The following is an 18,387-nucleotide window of genomic DNA, read 5'->3' on the forward strand; positions in this document are numbered from 1 at the left end:
AAGGACTGAGATCTTAAAAAAAATGATTTGTTTAAAACAATTTATATGTTCAACTAATTGTTGGAAAACAGATACTCTGCAGCTTTGCTATATTCCATGATATCCCTAAGAATGTGTTGTTGTTGTTTTTTTTTTTTGAGACGGAGTTTCGCTCTTGTTACCCAGGCTGGAGTGCAATGGCGCGATCTCGGCTCACCGCAACCTCCGCTTCCTGGGCTCAGGCAATTCTCCTGCCTCAGCCTCCTGAGTAGCTGGGATTACAGGCACGTGCCACCATGCCCAGCTAATTTTTTGTATCTTTAGTAGAGACGGGGTTTCACCATGTTGACCAGGATGGTCTCGATCTCTCGACCTCGTGATCCACCCGCCTCAGCCTCCCAAAGTGCTGGGATTACAGGCTTGAGCCACCGCGCCCGGCTTGTTGTTGTTTTTAATTTTTGTCTTTTTAAAACAGAATGCAATGATAGCCTATAGACACCAGAAGGTAGTATCCTAAAAACTAGCTGGCAGGTATGAGGATCCAACTATTCTTGGAACTGTATGGTCTTGAAGTCAAACTAATGCTTATTGATTACAATGAATGGTAAGTCAACTCTATAATGACATGTTCTTATAATAATACTTATCATTACACATCAAAATGGACATTCTTAAGAACTGGTACTTTTGTATTTTGTTTGTGCTTATACCAAATAAATTAAAAGCTGTATTTTTTTTTTTTTCAGAGACCCTATTCAAATCAGACTAGGAAAATATACCTAATTACTCTTTTGTTTATAATTTTTTTTTTTTGGTAGAGATGGGTCTTGATATGCTGCCCAGGCTGGTCCTGAACTCCTGGGCTCAAATGATCCTCCAGTCTTGGCCTCCCAAGGTGCTGGGATCACAGGTATGAGCTGCTGCACCTGGCCTAATTACTCTTTATAATAAGATTTCTATGGCAATAACTTGCTACCTGAATGATCAAAGCAAAAATTATTATTCACTCACTTGACTGCAACAATCATCCCAAAGGTAAGCATATTATTATGAACACTGGCTTTTTCTGAGTAACACACTGAAAGGTACATTAACGTGTCATTGTTTTGGTGTAAAATATTACTTCTATTTTATTCCTCATTTCCAGATGTGTTAAGAGTCTAATATTGTCCCCAGTGTATATGAAAAAAAAGAAAGTGAACAGGAAATATGAAGAAAACAAACTGAAATGACATTCCATGCAAGAACAGATATGATCAACATCTACAGCCAACAGTTAGTGAACCACCAGGGCCTACAGACACTAGAAACATTTATTAGCAACTTAAAAAATGTCTATCATCTTGCAAAAGCTTCCTGCTTTACAGGATTTTCCACTGCTTTCTAAAAGTCCTTCTAATACAGGAACTTTTTATCAGCTCCAGAAAGAAGTTTTATATCACCTATCTATTTAACTATTTATTTGCAAAATCTCTAAAAGTCATTTTCACAAAATACAGAAAAGAAACTCCCTCCACTTTGGTGATGAATTAACTTACTGCATCTTTTTCAGGGTTGCAGACTTTCACCCAAAGGATATGGTCCAAGAGCCAATCAATGGGTTTCTCCTTGTAAAACATGAATATAAATTCTACAATCAGAGTAAGATCCGGCGCTTGAAACATTTTACCTGAAAAGATATTTCCAGTTAATAGCTGCAACAAAGAAACCAAATACCAAAATGGCTTATATTTGTGAAATCTTGTCCACTACATACACTGAAGCTTGTGCTTTCAACTATAAATCATCAAAAACCATTTATCCACTTGTATAATCAAAATTAAACAAAGCTGCTTCAGCTAAACTTTCTCTTGAGCTGTCACTTAGGTATAAACAGATGTAGTGAACTCCTGATATTATTATAATATCTATCATATACCTACTGGCCCAAAGCATTCAAAAAGAAAGCCAGAGATTTTCCTTTCTTATCTTACTAAGATTCTTCCCATTAAAAAAAGGAACACTGAGAGGTTTAGGTAAAAAATTTCATCTAAATCAATAAATGCAAAAAACAAGGACTCCTAATTTTTTCTTCACCAAAGAATTCACAAGTAAAGATGGTTCTTGACTCTTAAGTTTGGAGTTAAATGATCAAGAAGGTAAAAGGTCCAGCCTCTAAGGCTTAAAGTTTTAAAAAGTACCATAGGAGATGAAATGCTATCCTCTGAGTATTATTTAAGCCCTGTAAATTTTCTTCATTTCTTCAACTTTAAACATATTTTTATTTTCTCTTGCCTCAGCCTCCTGGGTAGCTGGGATTACAGACAACTGCCACCACACCAAGCTAATTTTTGTATTTTTAGTAGAGACAGGGTTTCACCATGTTGGCCAGGCTGGTCTCGAACTCCTGACCTGAGGTGATCTGCCCGCCTAGGCCTCCCAAAGTGCTGGGATTACAGGCTTGAGCCACTGCACCTGGCCAACTTTAAACAAATTCTTTATAGCTGGCTAAATTTGAAGCATTAGCCAAAAAACACTTAGAAATGAGTGCCCCAACTAGTTAAGAAAAAAAAAAAAAAAGAATGAAAATTTATTACCAAATGCATTGCATGAAAATACTAGGAATTTATATGAGAAAACCCTTTGTGGCACTCTTTTTAAAAGAACCCCAATCTTATGTTAACAAAGGGGCTAGAAATGTCAGAGAAGAAAAAATCAAACGTGCTCACCAGGACCATGGTTGGCACTGTGAAGAACTCTAGGGTAAATACAACCATCTTAGAAGTCTCCAAATTCGACCTTGGGTTGACTTTCATCACGTCATACAAAGAGGTTTACCTAAGTTAAGTTCTCTCAAAAACAATTCGTTTCCATAGGAAAAAAATAACTTTAGGACAAATAAGTACTTTGTTTTAGATTCTGAGAGTCACAGTTATTTCTGAAAAGTAGGTAAGTGTGACACTTTTCTTACCGATGAAGCCCAGCTGGGAAAACTCTAGAATCATCCATTCCTCAGAAGAAAGTTGAAGTGCAAAATTTTTTATAGTATTAAAATAATTTTGTTTGACAATAATATCATCTTCAAGCTAGAGAAGATTGAACAATCATATTAATACATCAAAATGAGAAGGAAAGGTATTGATAGAAGGACATTATTATGGAAAAATACAAGCACACTTTTATCATGAAAATCGAGAAAACAATGATAAGAACAATAAAAATATAAAACTAGATGTTATTAAAAGAAAATGAAGAAAATAAAATGGAAGACATACACTGTAAGTCAACTAAACCACTCCTTTACTATGGGAAATAACAACGAGGAAAATGAGAATATCATTTTCAAGTAAAAGCGGGAAAGATGTTGACATGAGAGTGGATGGGGCAGAAAGAGAACAAGATAAAAGGTCTTATCACAGCAGGAGTTATGGGGAGGGAGGGGGAAGAGAGAGAGGAGGGTATCAGGATACAGTCTATGGGAGGGAAAGCACAGAGAAAGTTTAAACTGCATTTAGTAGTCTTATTGCTAGTAGTGATAATGGTATTGATATTTTGAAGCTATTCTAGGTATATTATAGAATAAAATTATGTTATTGGGATATTATTAAAAACCAAGGCCTTTGATATATAAGAAAATAAATACATGTAGAAATTCAAAAAGCTAAGTAAAAACCTTATAATTTTATTATAACCCTAAAATCTTACATCTTAATCCAGTTTGAATTGGAACTATCTATACAAACTTGTGATTTTTTTTCCTCTGTAAAATAAAATATGCTTTTTCTTGCAGAAAGTCCTAGAAGCAAAGACAACATAATAGCAATGAGCACCTTTAAGTGCCCAGATCGTGTTCCTACATACCACACAACTTGGAAGAGGAATAGAGCTCCTCAGAGAAATGATCAATTCTAGATCTGGGATAGGAAATGTGCAAGATGTGCTAATCATCAAAGAATCAGTCAAGATTACTGAGGCTAGACACTGTGCCTAGGCACAGTGGCTTAAGCCTGTAATCCCAGCACTTTGGGGGGCCAAAGCAGGTGGACGGCTTGAGTTGCCCAGGAGTTCAAGATGAGCCTAGGCAACATAGCAAGACCTCATCTCTACAAAAAATAAAAAAGCTAGCTGGGCATGTTCGTTGGGTACCTGTAGTCCTAGCTATTCAGAAGGCTGAGGCAGGAGGATCATTTGAACCCAAAAAAAGATTGCTGGACTTATGCAGAAAGGATATAAAAGCCAATTTGAAGGGGTTCCCACTGGATTATGATGTACCAATGAAAGCATCAATAACAATAATGATTGCAATGGACTGAGGCAAATCAAAATTTTTTTTTTTTTTTTGAGACAGAGTCTCACTCTGTCACCAGGCTGGAGTGCAGTGGCACAATCTCGGCTCACTGTAATCTCTGCCTCCTGGGTTCAAGCAATTCTCCTGCCTCAGCCTCCCGAGTAGCTGGGACTACAGGCACGCACCACCACACCCAGCTAATTTTTGTATTTTTTAGCAGAGATGGGGTTTCACCGTGTTGGCCAGGATGGTCTCCATCTCTTGACCTCGTGATCTGCCCACCTCGGCCTCCCAAAGTGCTGGCATTAGAGGTGTGAGCCACTGTGCCCGGCCAAATCAAATGTATTTTAAATATCCATGAGTTCATAATGATACATTGTTTTTAAGGTTCAGGCGATACATGCGCAGGTCTGTTACATGGATATACTGCATAATGCTGGGGTTTGGGCTTCCATTAAACCCATCATCCAAACAGTGAACATAGTACACCCAATAGGTAACATAATAATACTTTAAAAACAGCCACCACTTTAGATTGCTAAGGCACCAACTCTAAAAATTGGTAAGGGAGTGAAATCAAGCAGTTACTCTACCTTTTCTTTAAGAACCATTTTTTCAAGGTAATCTAATAGTTAAGGAAGAAAAATTCTCTATAGAAGAACTCAACATAGCATTTAGAACTAAGCTAAGAGCATTAGCAATTACAGAATTAGGAAAGCACCACTTGGAAACTGCTAATGAAGTAATTGATCTAGGGAAAAATAATCAATGGATGCTGAAACCTTAAATGGAACAGCTGCTGGGGAGCTAAATTTATAATGCAGCAACGAGGCAGGCAATACAGAACCCACCAATTACTCTCAGCATGGCTGGAGGTGGGACCATCTGATATAATGTGCTTTCCCCCACCCCCCCCAGATGGAGTCTCCCTTTGTCACCCAGGCCGGAGTGCAGTGGCATAATCTTGGCCCACTGCAACCTCCACCTCCTGGGTTCAAGCGACTCTCCTGCCTTACCCTCCCCAAGTAGCTGGGACTACAGGCACATGGCACCACACCCAGTTAATTTTTCCGGTATTTTTAATAGAGACGAGGTTTCACCATGTTGGCCAGGCTGGTCTTGAACTCTTGACCTCAGGTGATCCACCCACCTTGGCCCCCCAAAGTGCTAGGATTACAGGCATGAGCCACCACGCCCAGCCCACAATGCACTTTCTTATGTGCTACAGCAAGAATTACTCAGTACCACCTGTGAAGTGCCTGCATCATCTATCAGTTTTCCAGAAGGCACCATGTTCAACTCAAGAGTTCTTTGCGATAAAGCACTTTATGAAACTGTATGATGCTGTTGGTGGAAGCTCCATTCAAAGCCACAGCGTCTCCCTTTCCTCTGAGGTGTATGTCTGTGACAATTACAAAGTAACTCCTGACTCTACTGCCTTCTGGAAAGCATTATTTAAGAGTCATGGGTGGGATACATTCCCAAAACACGCAACCGTGGAGTCACATCCCAAGGGGATAATTATCCAGTTTGCCAGTCTGTGTCTTTTGATTGGGGCATTTAGTCCATTGACATTTAGGGATAGTATTGTTATGTGTGAATTTGATGCTGTCTTTTTGATGCTACCTGGCTGTTTTGTTGGTTAGTTGATGCAGATTCTTGATTGTGTTGCTGCTTTTTTACCATTTGGTGTGTTTTTGGAGTGGCTGGTACTGGTTGTTCCTTTATATGTGTAGAGCCTCTTTCAGGAGTTCTTGTAGAGCAGGTTTGGTGGTGATGAAATCTCTGAGTGCTTGCTTGTTCACAAAGGATTTTATTTTTCCTTCACTTATGAAGCTGAGTTTGGCTGGATAGGAGATTCTGGGTTGAAAGTTCTTTTCTTTAAGGATGTTGAATATTGGCCCCCAGTCTCTTCTGGCTTGTAGGGTTTCTGCTGAGAGATCTGCTGTGAGTCTAATGGGCTTCCCTTTGTGGGTAACCCGACCTTTCTCTCTGGCTGCCCTTAGCATTTTCTCTTTCATTTCAACCCTGGTGAATCTGACGATTATGTGCCTTGGGGTTGCTCTTCTTGAGGAATATCTCTGTGGTGTTCTCTGTATTTCCTGGATTTGAATATTGGTCTGCCTTGCTAGGTTGGGGAAGTTTTCCTGGATAATATCCTGAAGAGTATTTTCCAGCTTGGATTCATTCTCTTCATCACATTCAGGTACACCTATCAGACATAGATTAGGTCTTTTCACATAGTCCCACATTTCTTGAAGATTTTGTTCATTCCTTTTTGCGCTTTTTTCTCTGTTCTTGCCTTCTCTTTTTATTTCATTGAGTTGGTCTTCGACCTCTGATATCCTTTCTTCTGCTTGGTCAATTCGGCTGTTGAAGCTTGTGCATGCTTCACGAAGTTCTCGTGTTAAGTTTTTCAGCTCCATCAATTCACTTATTCTCCTCTCTATGCTGTCCATTCTCGTCAGCAGTTCGTCCAATCTTTTTTCAAGGTTCCTATTTTCTTTGCGATGGGTTAGAACATGTTCTTTTAGCTCATTGTAGTTTCTTACTACCCATCTTCTGAAGTCTGGTCATTTCATCACCCTCCTTCTCCATCCGGTCTGGTTCCCTTGCTGGTGAGGAGTTGTGATCACTTTTAGGAGGAGAGGTGTTCTGGTTTCGGGAGTTTTCATCCTTTTTACGCTGGTTTCTACCCATTTTTGTGGGTTTATCCACCTGTTGTCTGTCTCTGTCCCAGGGAGTTGGAGCTTTATGAGTTTCCGTTGCACTACTGCCTTTTTTGATTTTTTTTTTTTTTCAGGTCGGACCCGCCCAGCTAGCAGCACGCCTAGCCTCTGCCTGCCCGCAGGGGCTTTGCTGAGCTGCTGTGGGCTCCGCCCAGCTGCCCTGAGCTCTTCCCTGTAGTCCTTTTTATATGGGCGTAGTTAGAACTGTCTGGGCAATGGTGGCCCCGCCTCTGTTATGGCGGACTCTCTCTGTTGTGGCTGGTTGCCTCTGCAACGGCGGGTTGCCTCGGCAACGGCAGCCTGCCTCCCTAGCGGTGGAGAGTCTCAGTAATGGCGGAAGCCCCTCCCCCACGGAGCCAGACCGTCCCGGTTCAGCTGTGCTTGGTTTGAAGGGCTCAACACAGAGGGTTTCCAATTACTGTTTTTGTTTTCGTTGTTGTTGGGGGTGGAGGGGTGGGACCCACCGAGCCTGATCACCTGGCTCCCTGACTCAGAGTCTTTTCTTTTAAGTTGAACGACCCCGCGTTCCGGTCGCTTGTTGAAAAGGCGCCGGGATCTCCCGTGCTGCGACTCACGGAGTCGGCTCGAACCGCGGCGCGGCTCCTGGCGGATTTTTTGCCTAGGAATCTCCTGGCCTGGCTCGCTATTTCAGATGAATGGGCTATTCTGCCGTCTCAAGGCTCTGCTCGCCAGCTAAGAGGGCTCCCAGACCAGTGGCTTTTGTACGGAGAACCGCAGCGACAGGGAGTGGTCACAGCAGCCGCGCGGGCGGAATCAGCCCCGCGGGGGCCAAAACAGCCGCACCGGCTGGGACTGCGACGCTGGCGACCCCTCTGCCTGGGTATCTCCTGGTCTGTGGGCAATAAGAGTTCATCTGGAAATGCGGCGTCCACTCACCCTCTGCACTTTCACTGGGAGCTGAAGTCCTGAGGTGTTCTTAGGCAGCCATCTTGAAAGTCGGGCCCAAGGGGATAATTATCAAGTCTGGAATAAATTTCTTTGTCGCATCACCTCTGATCCTAGTCTTCACCAAAATATCCCATGTAAAATCTATCCTGTATGAACACTTAAAACTAGCATTAACTGAGAACTTTTTAGGCTCGCATGTTTTTCCCACTAATACTTGTAGATGACAATGAACTCACTGAGAGAATTCCACATAATGAGCACATGAAGATTGAATATAAAGCAATTCCCTCTTTCCTGAGGCATAATTTTTGGGCAAATGTGGTATTTAAGACTGTTCAAGCCAGGCACGGTGGCTCACACCTGTAATCCCAGCACTTTGCGAGGCTAAGGTGGGCGTATCACTTAAGGTCAGGAGTTCGAGACCAGATTGGCCAACATGGTGAAACCCTGTCTCAACTAAAAATACAAAAAGTCAGCCAGGCATGGTGGCAGGCACCTGTAATCTCAACTACTTGGGAGGCTAAGGCAGGAGAATCACTTGAACCCAGGAGGCAGAGGTTGCAGTGAGCAGAGATCACACCATTGCAGTCCAGCCTGGGCAAGAGGGAGACGATTTCTCAAATAATAATAACAATTATGTTCAAGCCTGAGCAACAAAGTGAGACCCTGTTTTTACAAAAAGTAAAAAAGAAAAAATTAGCCAGGCATGGTGGTGCATGCCTGTGGTCTCAGGCACACAGGAGGCTGAGATGGGAGGATCACTTGACCCAGGTCAAGGATGCAGCAAGCAGTAGAAGTACGTTTGCAACACTGCACTCAGCCTGGGCAACAGAGGAAGACCCTGTCTCAAAAAAAAAAAAAAAAAAAAAAAGTGTTCACTGATGCCAGTGGCTCAAACCTGTAATCACAGCTCTTTGGGAGGCAGAGGCAGCAGGATCATTTGAGGCCAGGAATTCAAGACCAGCCTGGGCAACATAGCGATACCCCCATCTCTACCAAAACAGAAATACAAAAATTAGCCAGGTGTGGTATGTGTGCCTGTAGTCCTAGCTTCCTGGGAGTCTAAAGCAGGAGGATCACTTGAGCCCAGGTGTTTAAGGCTGCCATAAACTATGATTGTGCCACTGCACTTCAGCCTGTGTGACAGTGAGACTGTCTGAAATACAAAACAATGTTTATTGAATTTGTCTTCAAAAAAGCTCAACAATTAGAAACAATCTAAATGACCAACAGGAAGGTTGACAGTTGGTCAACCTTCCAAATAACAGTACTTCTATCTAAATAATATTACTAAATATTACTAAATAATATTACTATCTAAATAACAGTACTTCAAGAAGGGATTAAAAATCACACCTATCTAGATTTATTGGCATATAAAGGTATATATCAACAGTATGTTAAGTGACGGCAAAAAAAGGTATCAGACAGTACATATAGCATGATCCTCTACCGTAAAAGAGGGCTGTGTTAGAGTGACATCAGCAAGACAGAAATGGAAACCCAGAAACACAAGACACATTCCCCACAAGACACACAGATTTAAAATCCGAGCATTCAACAGCCAGAGACCCTCTCTTTGGCACAGTACATACAGCATGAGGAAACACTCAATTCCCGTCCTCTGCCTGAGAAGAGAGAAGTTGGTGTACACCCTTTGTTCTTTATTTTGTTAAGTGCAGCCAGAGGGACTGATTTCTGTCTCATCTAAATCAAAATAGTGACAGGAACAGGGAATCAGGTTGGGGGCTAAGAACAAAGGCGATCAATTGGCACCAGAGGCTGCAGTACCAACAGAGAGAAACTAGGTGGAGCTCCAGTACTGCAGCTTACTGCAATACCGACAAGGTCACAGGGCTGCAGAGTTCCTTCAATTAGATTACACCCACAAGCCCACAGAGGACATGCTCAGAAAAGGCTCAAAAGGGCTCCAGGGTTTCTAACTAGGCTAACTGAATAAAATTTTCCCACTACGAAACCAGACTGCAAAGACTGGGAGAGGTGGCTGATTTTTCAAATGCCAAGATCCCAAAACAAAAAAACAAGATATACAAATAAACAAAAATATGGCATATCCAAAGGAACAAATTAAAACTCCAGCAACCAACCCCAAAGAAATGAAGACATATGAATTGCCCAGTAATTCAAAATAACTGTTGTAAGATTGCTCAGTAAATTAAGAGAGGGCAGAGAAAGACATCTAAATGAAATCAGGAATATGATGCATGAACAAAATGAGAGTATCAACAGAGATAGAAACCATAAAAAGCCAAAGAGAAATTCTAAAACTGAAGAATATAAAACCTGAATTGAAAATTTCACTAGAAGGACTAAACAGCAGACCTGAGCAGGCAGAAGAAAGATATCAGTGAACTTAAAGATAGGACTTTAGAAATTACTGAGGTACAGGAGCAAAAAGAAAAAAGAATAAAAGAAAAATAATGATATTCTAAAGGACTTATGGACAGCAAAAAGTGAAACATACACATTATGAGAGTTCTACAAGGAGAAAAGAGCCTGTTTGAACTTACCGAATATGAGAAGATAAATGTTAAGTTCAAACAAGTATTACAATAAAGCTGTTAAAAGTCACAAAGAATATTGAAAGCAGTTAGAGGAAAGTGACCCATTATATACAAGATAGTGTCTATTAGATTATCAGCAGATTTCCTAGCAGAAACTTTGTAGGCTAGAAGAGAGTGGAATAATGTGTTAAAACATACAAAACAAAAACTGGCCAAGAATATTATACCTGGTAAAACTGTAATTCAAAAGTAAAAAAGTCTAGGTACAGTGGCTCACACCACTGTAACCCCATCACTTTGGGAGGCTAAGGCAGGTGGATCACCTGAGGTCAGGAGTTTGAGACCAGCCTGAACAACACGGCAAAACCCTATCCCCATCTCTACTAAAAATACAAAAATTAGCTGGGCATCATGGCAGGCGCCTGTAACCCCAGCTACTCAGGAAGCTGAGGCAGAAGCATTGCTTGAATCCAGGAGGTGGAGGTTGCAGCAAATCAAGACTGTGCCATTGCACTCCAGCCTAGCAACACAGCAAAACTCCATCTCAAAAAAAAAAAAAAGGAAAGAATAAATTAAGACTTTCCCAGATAAACAAAAGCTGAGTGAACTGATCACCACTAGACCTGCCCTATTGCTGAAGGAAATTTTTCAAGTTGAAGTGAAAGGTGAATAAGCAGCAATAAAGCACCATATAAAAACATGTAACTCCCTGGTAAATGTAAATATCTGGATAAATACAGACTCCTGCAGTAAAGTAATGCAGGTGCATGAATCTCTTTAAAATCTGGTACCCCTTTTAAATCTTTTAATCGCATAAAATCACTTCTTAAAGAGTAAAGGCATAAACAGTAACTATAAATCTAAATTAATGTATATGCAATATAAAAAGAGGTCACTGGTGTCATTGATAAAGTGCAGGGGAGGCAGAGATGTAAAGGAGTAGAGATTTTATGTCACTTAAGTAATCAGCTTTAAATAGATTGTTAAAACTTTAAGATACGTAATTGCAAACGTAACTATAAAATGAATGTCTATTGAATATACACAAAAGGAAATGGAAAGGAAATCAAAGTACATCACTATTTTTAAAAATAAACAAAACACAAAAGAAAGCAGCAAGAGAGGAAAAGACAGACAAAAAAATTCCAGGACATACAAGAATAATCAAGTAAATGGCAATAGTAAGTCCTCCTGTATCAATAATCACTAAAAATGTAAATGTGTTAAACATCTCAATTAAGAGACAGTTAGGCCAAATGAAATTTTTAAATGAGATCCATTAATACACTATCTACAAAAAATTTACTTTACATCAAAAGAAAGACATACATAGGTTAAAAGTGAAAGAATGAAAAAAAGATAATTCATGCAATCCAGAACCGAAAGAAAACAAGCGTGACCATACTTACACAAAATAAAACTTCAAAACAAAAACTGACACAAGAGACAAAGAAGGACATTATATAGTAATAAAAGGGTCAAATCTCTGAAAAGACATAACAATTCTAAATAAAGATGCACCTAATAATAGAGCTCTCAGATATACGAAGTCAACACTGATGAAACTGAAAGAAGAAATGAACACTACCTCAGTAATAGTAGAAGACCTCAATATTCCACTTTGACTTATAGATAGAACGATCAGACAGAACATCAATGAGGAAACACTGGACTTAAACAACACTATAATCAAATGGACCCAACAGACATAAAGAGCACTGATCCCAACAGCAGCAGAAAACACATTCTTCTCAAGAGCACATGAAACATTCTCCAAGACAGACCACAGGTTAGGCCCCATAAGGTCTCAACAATTTTTTTTTTTAAAGACAGGTTCTCACTCTGTTGCCCAAGTGGCACAAGGTTCACTGCAGCCTCGATCTCCTGGGCTCAATTAATCCTTCCACCTCAGACTCCCAAGTAGATGGGACTATGGGGATGCACCACTATGCCCAGCTAGTTTTTTGTATTTTTAGTAAAGACAAGATTTCATCATGTTGCTGAGATGGGTCTTGAACACCTGAAGTCAAGTGATCTGCCCACTTCAGCCTCCCAAAGTGCTGGGATTACAGGTGTGAGCCAGTGCCACCCACCAATGAATTTAAGACTATCTTCTCTAACCACAACAAAATGAAACTAGAAGTCGATATCATAAAAAAACAAACAAACAACAAAAAACCCAGGAAAATACACAAATGTGTGGCAATTAAACAACTCGCCACTAAACAACCAATGGATAAAAGAAGAAATCACAAGGGAAGTTAGAAAAAAATCCAAAAACAAAAGAAAACAAAAACATATACCAAAACTTATGCTATGTAGCAAAAAGCCATGCAAAGAGGGAAGTTTATACCAGTAAATATTTACATTAAAAAAAAAAGAAGAAAATTCTCAAATCAGCAACCTAACTTTATACCTCAAGGAAACTGAAAAAAGAAAACAAACTAAACCCAAAATTAGCAGAAGGAAGAAACAAAATAAAGATTGGATCAAATAAATAAATAGAAAAAAAAAAAAGCAGAAAAAAAAAATCAAAGAAACCCAGAGTTGGTTTTTGAAAAGATCAATAAAATTAACAAACCCTTAGCTAGATTAGCTAAGAAAAAAAGGAAGAAGATTCAAATAACTAAAATTAGAAATGAAGGAGGGAACACAACAACTGATATCACAGAAGCAGAAGAATTACAAGAGACTACTAGGAACGATTATGTGCCAACAAATTGGATAATCCAGATGAAATGGCTAAACACCTAAAAACATACAAATTTCCAAGGGTGGATAATAGAGAAATAAAAAATTTGAACACACTTATAAGAAGTAAGGGGATTCAAGCAGTAATCAAAAACCTCTCAGCAAAGAAAAGCTCAGGACCAGAGAACTTCACTGGAAAAAATTCTGCTAAACACTTGAAGAAGAATTAACATCAATCCTCCTCAAACAGTTCTCTTCCAAAGAACTGAAAAACAGGGAACACTTTTCCAACACATTCTATGAGGCCAGCATTCCTCTGATACCAAAGCCAGACAGCGATACAAGAAAACTACAGACCAATATTCCGTGCAAAAATCCTCAACAGAACACCAGCAAATGGAATTAAACTGTGCACTAAAAGAATTATATACACCATAACCAAGTGGGATTTATAACTACAATACAGGGATTGTGCAACATACAAATCGATCCATGTAATACATACTACGTTAACAAGATGGAAGAAAAAAACACATGATCATCTCAATTGATACGGAAAAGCATTTGACAAAATTCAAGACACTTTCACGATTTAAAAAATGTGACAAACTAGAAATAGAAAAAAACTTCCTCAACAAAATAAAGGTAATATATGAAAAGCCCATCAGCAATATCACATTTGACAGCAAACACTGAAAGCTTTCCCTCTAAGATTAGGGACAAGGCAAGGAGTCCCACTTTCACCACTACTAGTCAACATAGTGCTGAAAATCCTAACTAGAGCAATTAAGAAAAAAAAGTAAAAGGCACCCAAACTGGAAAAGAAGAAGTAAAATTAACATTATTCGCAGATAAAATGATCTTATATGTAGAAAAACCTTAAGAATCTACCAAAAACTACAACTAATGCAAAGTTTCAGGATCCAAAATCAACACACAAAAAAGCCGTATTTTTGTTTACTAACAATGATCAATCCCCACCCCCAAAATCAATAAAACAATCCCATTTACTGTACTATCAAAAAAGATAAAATATTTAGGAATAAACCTAACTGAGGAGGTAAAAGATTTTTCTACAAAACATTTATAAAAGAAATCTGAGAAGATACAAATAAATGGAAAGACATCTTGTGTTCATGTATTGGAAGACTTAATAATATTAAAATGTTCACACTACCTAAAGTGATCTATAGATTCAATACAATCCCTACCCAAAATCCCCAAAGCATTTTTTTACAGAAATAGGAAAAAAATCCTCCTAAAATTTACATGGAGTCTCAAGTGAACCTAAACAGTCAAAATCATCTTGAAAAAAAGTTGGAGGCCTCATACTTCCTGATTTTTTTTTTTTTTTGAGATGGGAGTTTCGCTCTTGTTACCCAGGCTGGAGTGCAATGGCGTGATCTCGGCTCACTGCAACCTTCATCTCCTGGGTTCAGGCAATTCTCCTGCCTCAGCCTCCTGAGTAGCTGGGATTACAGGCACGCGCCACCATGCCCAGCTAATTTTTTGCATTTTTAGTAGAGATGGGGTTTCACCATGTTGACCAGGCTGGTCTCGATCTCTTGACCTTGTGATCCACCCACCTCGGCCTCCCAAATGCTGGGATTACAGGCCTGAGCCACCGTGCCCGGCCATACTTCCTGATGTTAAAACACACTACATGTCGGACACAACAGCTCATGTCTATAATCCCACAACATATTGTGTTCTTGATAAAAACTGGACTGTTGTGGGGCTAAAAACTCGACTGTTACAATTAAATGTCAAAACAGTGGTAACAGTATTGTAGCCTACAAAAAACTTATTTTACTGTAAGACCACTACAGAAAAATGGTAAGAAAACTCCTCTTTAAAATCTGCCAAATGATGAAACCTTAGTTCTTTTGACAGTGGAGAGAGGAAAGAGGGGAGAGAAGATGGGGGAATGGGAGAAAAAGAGGAAAAACAGTGAGCTGCAGGTCCCCTGCTAAGTGGAGGGCGGGTGTCGCTGCTCGACGGAGAAACGTCACAGCTCACATGCTCGGTTACCATGGAGACCCCTCTGCTCTGAGACAGTTATGATCTGACAGATCTCAGAGGGTTTTCACTTTCAAAACTTCCTGTTTTAATGAGAACATACCCTTGATAACACTTTTTCTTTAGAAGTGTGAAAAACATCAAAGGAAAAACCATACTTACCTGAATGTAATATATGCCCTTTTCTTGAGCATACATCATTAGAAAACAGTAATCTAGGTTTTGCTTTGTTCTCCATCTGAAATAAACATTTTCAAAAAGTACGTTAGGAATCAAACTCAAATTTAGTAAAATAAGATTAAATGTATAAACCTCAGGTGTCTATATAACATGTCATCTATGTGTATGTATGTACACACACACACACACACACACACACAGATACTCACTTGGAACAGAGTAAAGAAAATTCACTTCCCTCTAATGAAGCCTTTATAAAAATGTATTCCCAAGAACATTAATCCTCAAGCTGTCCTCAGGAAAAAAGAAGTCTAATGTCAAGTAAGTTTGTGTACATATTCCCCTTCTAGAAACATACGAGTTCACAAGAGGCACTAAAATACCCAGCAGTAAAGACATTTCTTGGAAAAAAATTTCTTAATCCATTATTTTCCAAACTTCCTTGAACACACACCCTTTTTTCAATAATATCTTAATGTCTCATCAAACAAGTGCTTCAAAAGTTATACTTTTAGGATCCCTGCTCTGGTGCCTAGGACTGTTTTACATGCAGATAAAAGTTCCTAAATATGTACTGAAAGCTTTTAAAAAAACTTCATATTTAAATAAATAGTATTAAACCCTGTCAGTGAATTCCTGGTAGCCTACAGAAACACCCTGATGAAAGTTAAATAAGAGAAGTGGATCTAAACGCTAGTTTAAGAAAACACAGTTAAAAGCTGATACTAAGTTTTTACATATTCTAAGAAAACCCTACCTTATCTCACAAACTGTCCTGGATGGAATGAGACTTACCTAGAATATTTTACCAAATTCAACTCTAAAATGTTTTCAGCTTCGATAAATAAAAACTACATTTATTAGAGATTTAAATAAGCTCGCAAGTGTGGAGGATTTGAAACAGCACATGCTTACCTTACTCTTTCTTTAGAGTCTCCAAATGTCTCCTTTAGGTTTGTCAAGTCAGGATAATAGCTTTCAGGAGGTGATATGACTTCCACCAAGCCAGAACTGATTTCTTTAGAAAATCTATTATGAGAAAGGTTAGCTGAGTTATTTAAGTTCTGTGGAATTTTATTTATCTTGGCGCTCAATGTACTGTGTTTAACATAAAACACATCAGTAATCATTTGTAGCAACATATAATGTTACGGCCACAGGGTGTTAAATGGAGCAGCTCATCACCGATTTCGTTTACCAGAAAATACAGGTTTCTCCAATAGCAAAAGTTTTTTTTTTTTTTAAGTACTGCTTTAAAAACTAAAAAAAAAACTGCTATTATTAAAGTAGCAGAGAAAATCCTAAGCCAACTGCAGGCATTGATGTTCCTAAAATGTATCTGAATTAAAAAAAGAAAAATCAAGGTCTCACAGAAAACAGAAAATTGAAGAAAAACAAATAAGTATGTATGTATCTTTAAATACATATATGTAGGCAAAACCAAAGTTCTTACATCCTCAGGAAGCTCTGCCTGTAGGTTACAGACCACATGTCATTCTCAGCCAGTGTTTCTCAACTGCGCATGATTCTGTCCCTCTGGAGGACTTTAGCAATGTCTGAAGACGCTCTGGTTCCCACAGTGGTAGTCAGTACTACTGATACCTAGTGGGTAGACATTAGAGATCCTGCACCGCATTCTACAATGCATTGGACAGCACCCACACCACCAAATTATCTGGCCCAAAATTTCCACAGTGCGAGGCTGAGAACCATTTCTAAAGTTTTTAATTAGTCTGTGCTGACTCAAACGTAATTTCTTTTGCTTTTGCATCCTCCCTTGATTCATTTTTGCAAATCTCCACAAAATGGTAGTGCAACTGCCTGCCTTTGCACAAATGTTCTTAATGTTTAACTTTTTTTTTCAGAGCTTGGTTTTCTATATGCAGAGGAAGATGTAAATCAACAGAGTCCCTGCAGAAGCCCATAGGCCTGCCCATGGGGTCCGTGGGAAAGGGAGCCCATCGTTATTGCTCTGTTACTTTACTCAAGAAGTCTATGCCAAATTGTGTTTCTATAAAGACTTCCAAGAAATTCAGCACTTCAGGAAATCAAACAAATAACAATTTAATCCTGAACTATGCATAACTTTTTAAAATATTCGACTTTAACATTCGGATAGAAAAAGAGCCACATTATTTTCAATGTAGGGTTAACAAATGATTCTTGCTTTTTTGTCTTTTCTTTTTAAGTAGAAGGTATGTCTTTTAGGGACAAAAAGCAGATACAATTTAATGAAGAAACTCATAGAAAGACTGATTTTATTACATTTTAAAACTGTTAAGGCAATATTATAAAAATAATAATATCTGAAACTCACTAAGCTTTCCCTCCGTTACCTGCCATGTGCCTTGCTCATAGTGAACTGCTACTCAATCCTTGCAGAACAGAAGAACAGATTAAGACATAGTTTAAAATTGAGGTCTGAAATTGTTTTGTGAATATCCACCCTGATAATCCCATATGATTCTCTCTATATTCATTGTCTTCAAGGTTAAAGACGGTTATTTAATAGTGTTACATACATAGGACATTCAAGTCTTTTCTAAAATGAAATATACCAATTTATCCCATCATGTAACTGGATATATTTGCACCACTTTATGACAATACAAAATACCACTCAGAGGTGATCTCATAAACAATGAACTCCACAGAGAAATGAACTATCAAGGAAGGCATTTTCTTTTAGCAAGAAACCAAGAAATAACAGTCACCAAAATATTTTTATGTTTATAATTAAGAAGAACTTACTCTTTCTCCAGGTTGGCTACAACACCATGTACATAATCAATATCTGTCTGGGAAAGAAAAAAAAATGTATCTACAGTCATGTTTTTATATTTTTATTTATTTAACTGTCAATATTGAACTCAAGAAATTAAATGATAAAAACATTCATTGAAAACATACATTAAATTTTTAGACAATTTATTAGATTTGCATTTCTGTATTGTTCTATTGTACTACTATATGTCATTGGGCACTTACTAACAAAATAAGCAGATTTAAAGTTTTTATTATTTTTAATTATCTGTGTTGGATTCAGTAGGAAAACTGAGCACAAAAACGATTTCTACTTCTATCAAAA

General features: G+C 38.6%; 1 protein-coding gene across 4 annotated transcripts in view; it reads right to left on the minus strand.

The window, feature by feature from the left end:
* The window catches only part of MGAT4A (alpha-1,3-mannosyl-glycoprotein 4-beta-N-acetylglucosaminyltransferase A), a 117,526-nt gene that overhangs the window by 23,427 nt on the left and 75,712 nt on the right, over positions 1-18,387 (minus strand). For all 4 annotated transcript variants that reach the window (XM_039476852.2, XM_039476835.2, XM_003941292.4 and 1 more), the window contains exons 6-10: positions 18,051-18,097; positions 16,215-16,328; positions 15,282-15,357; positions 2,930-3,044; positions 1,518-1,648 (exon numbers count right to left, since the gene is read on the minus strand). In XM_039476852.2, the coding sequence (XP_039332786.1) occupies positions 1,518-1,648; positions 2,930-3,044; positions 15,282-15,357; positions 16,215-16,328; positions 18,051-18,097 (483 nt within the window). The remainder of the gene's footprint in view (positions 1-1,517; positions 1,649-2,929; positions 3,045-15,281; positions 15,358-16,214; positions 16,329-18,050; positions 18,098-18,387) is intronic.

Source organism: Saimiri boliviensis, chromosome 1 (genome assembly GCF_048565385.1).
Source record: "Saimiri boliviensis isolate mSaiBol1 chromosome 1, mSaiBol1.pri, whole genome shotgun sequence".
NCBI classification, from domain to species: Eukaryota; Metazoa; Chordata; class Mammalia; order Primates; family Cebidae; genus Saimiri; species Saimiri boliviensis.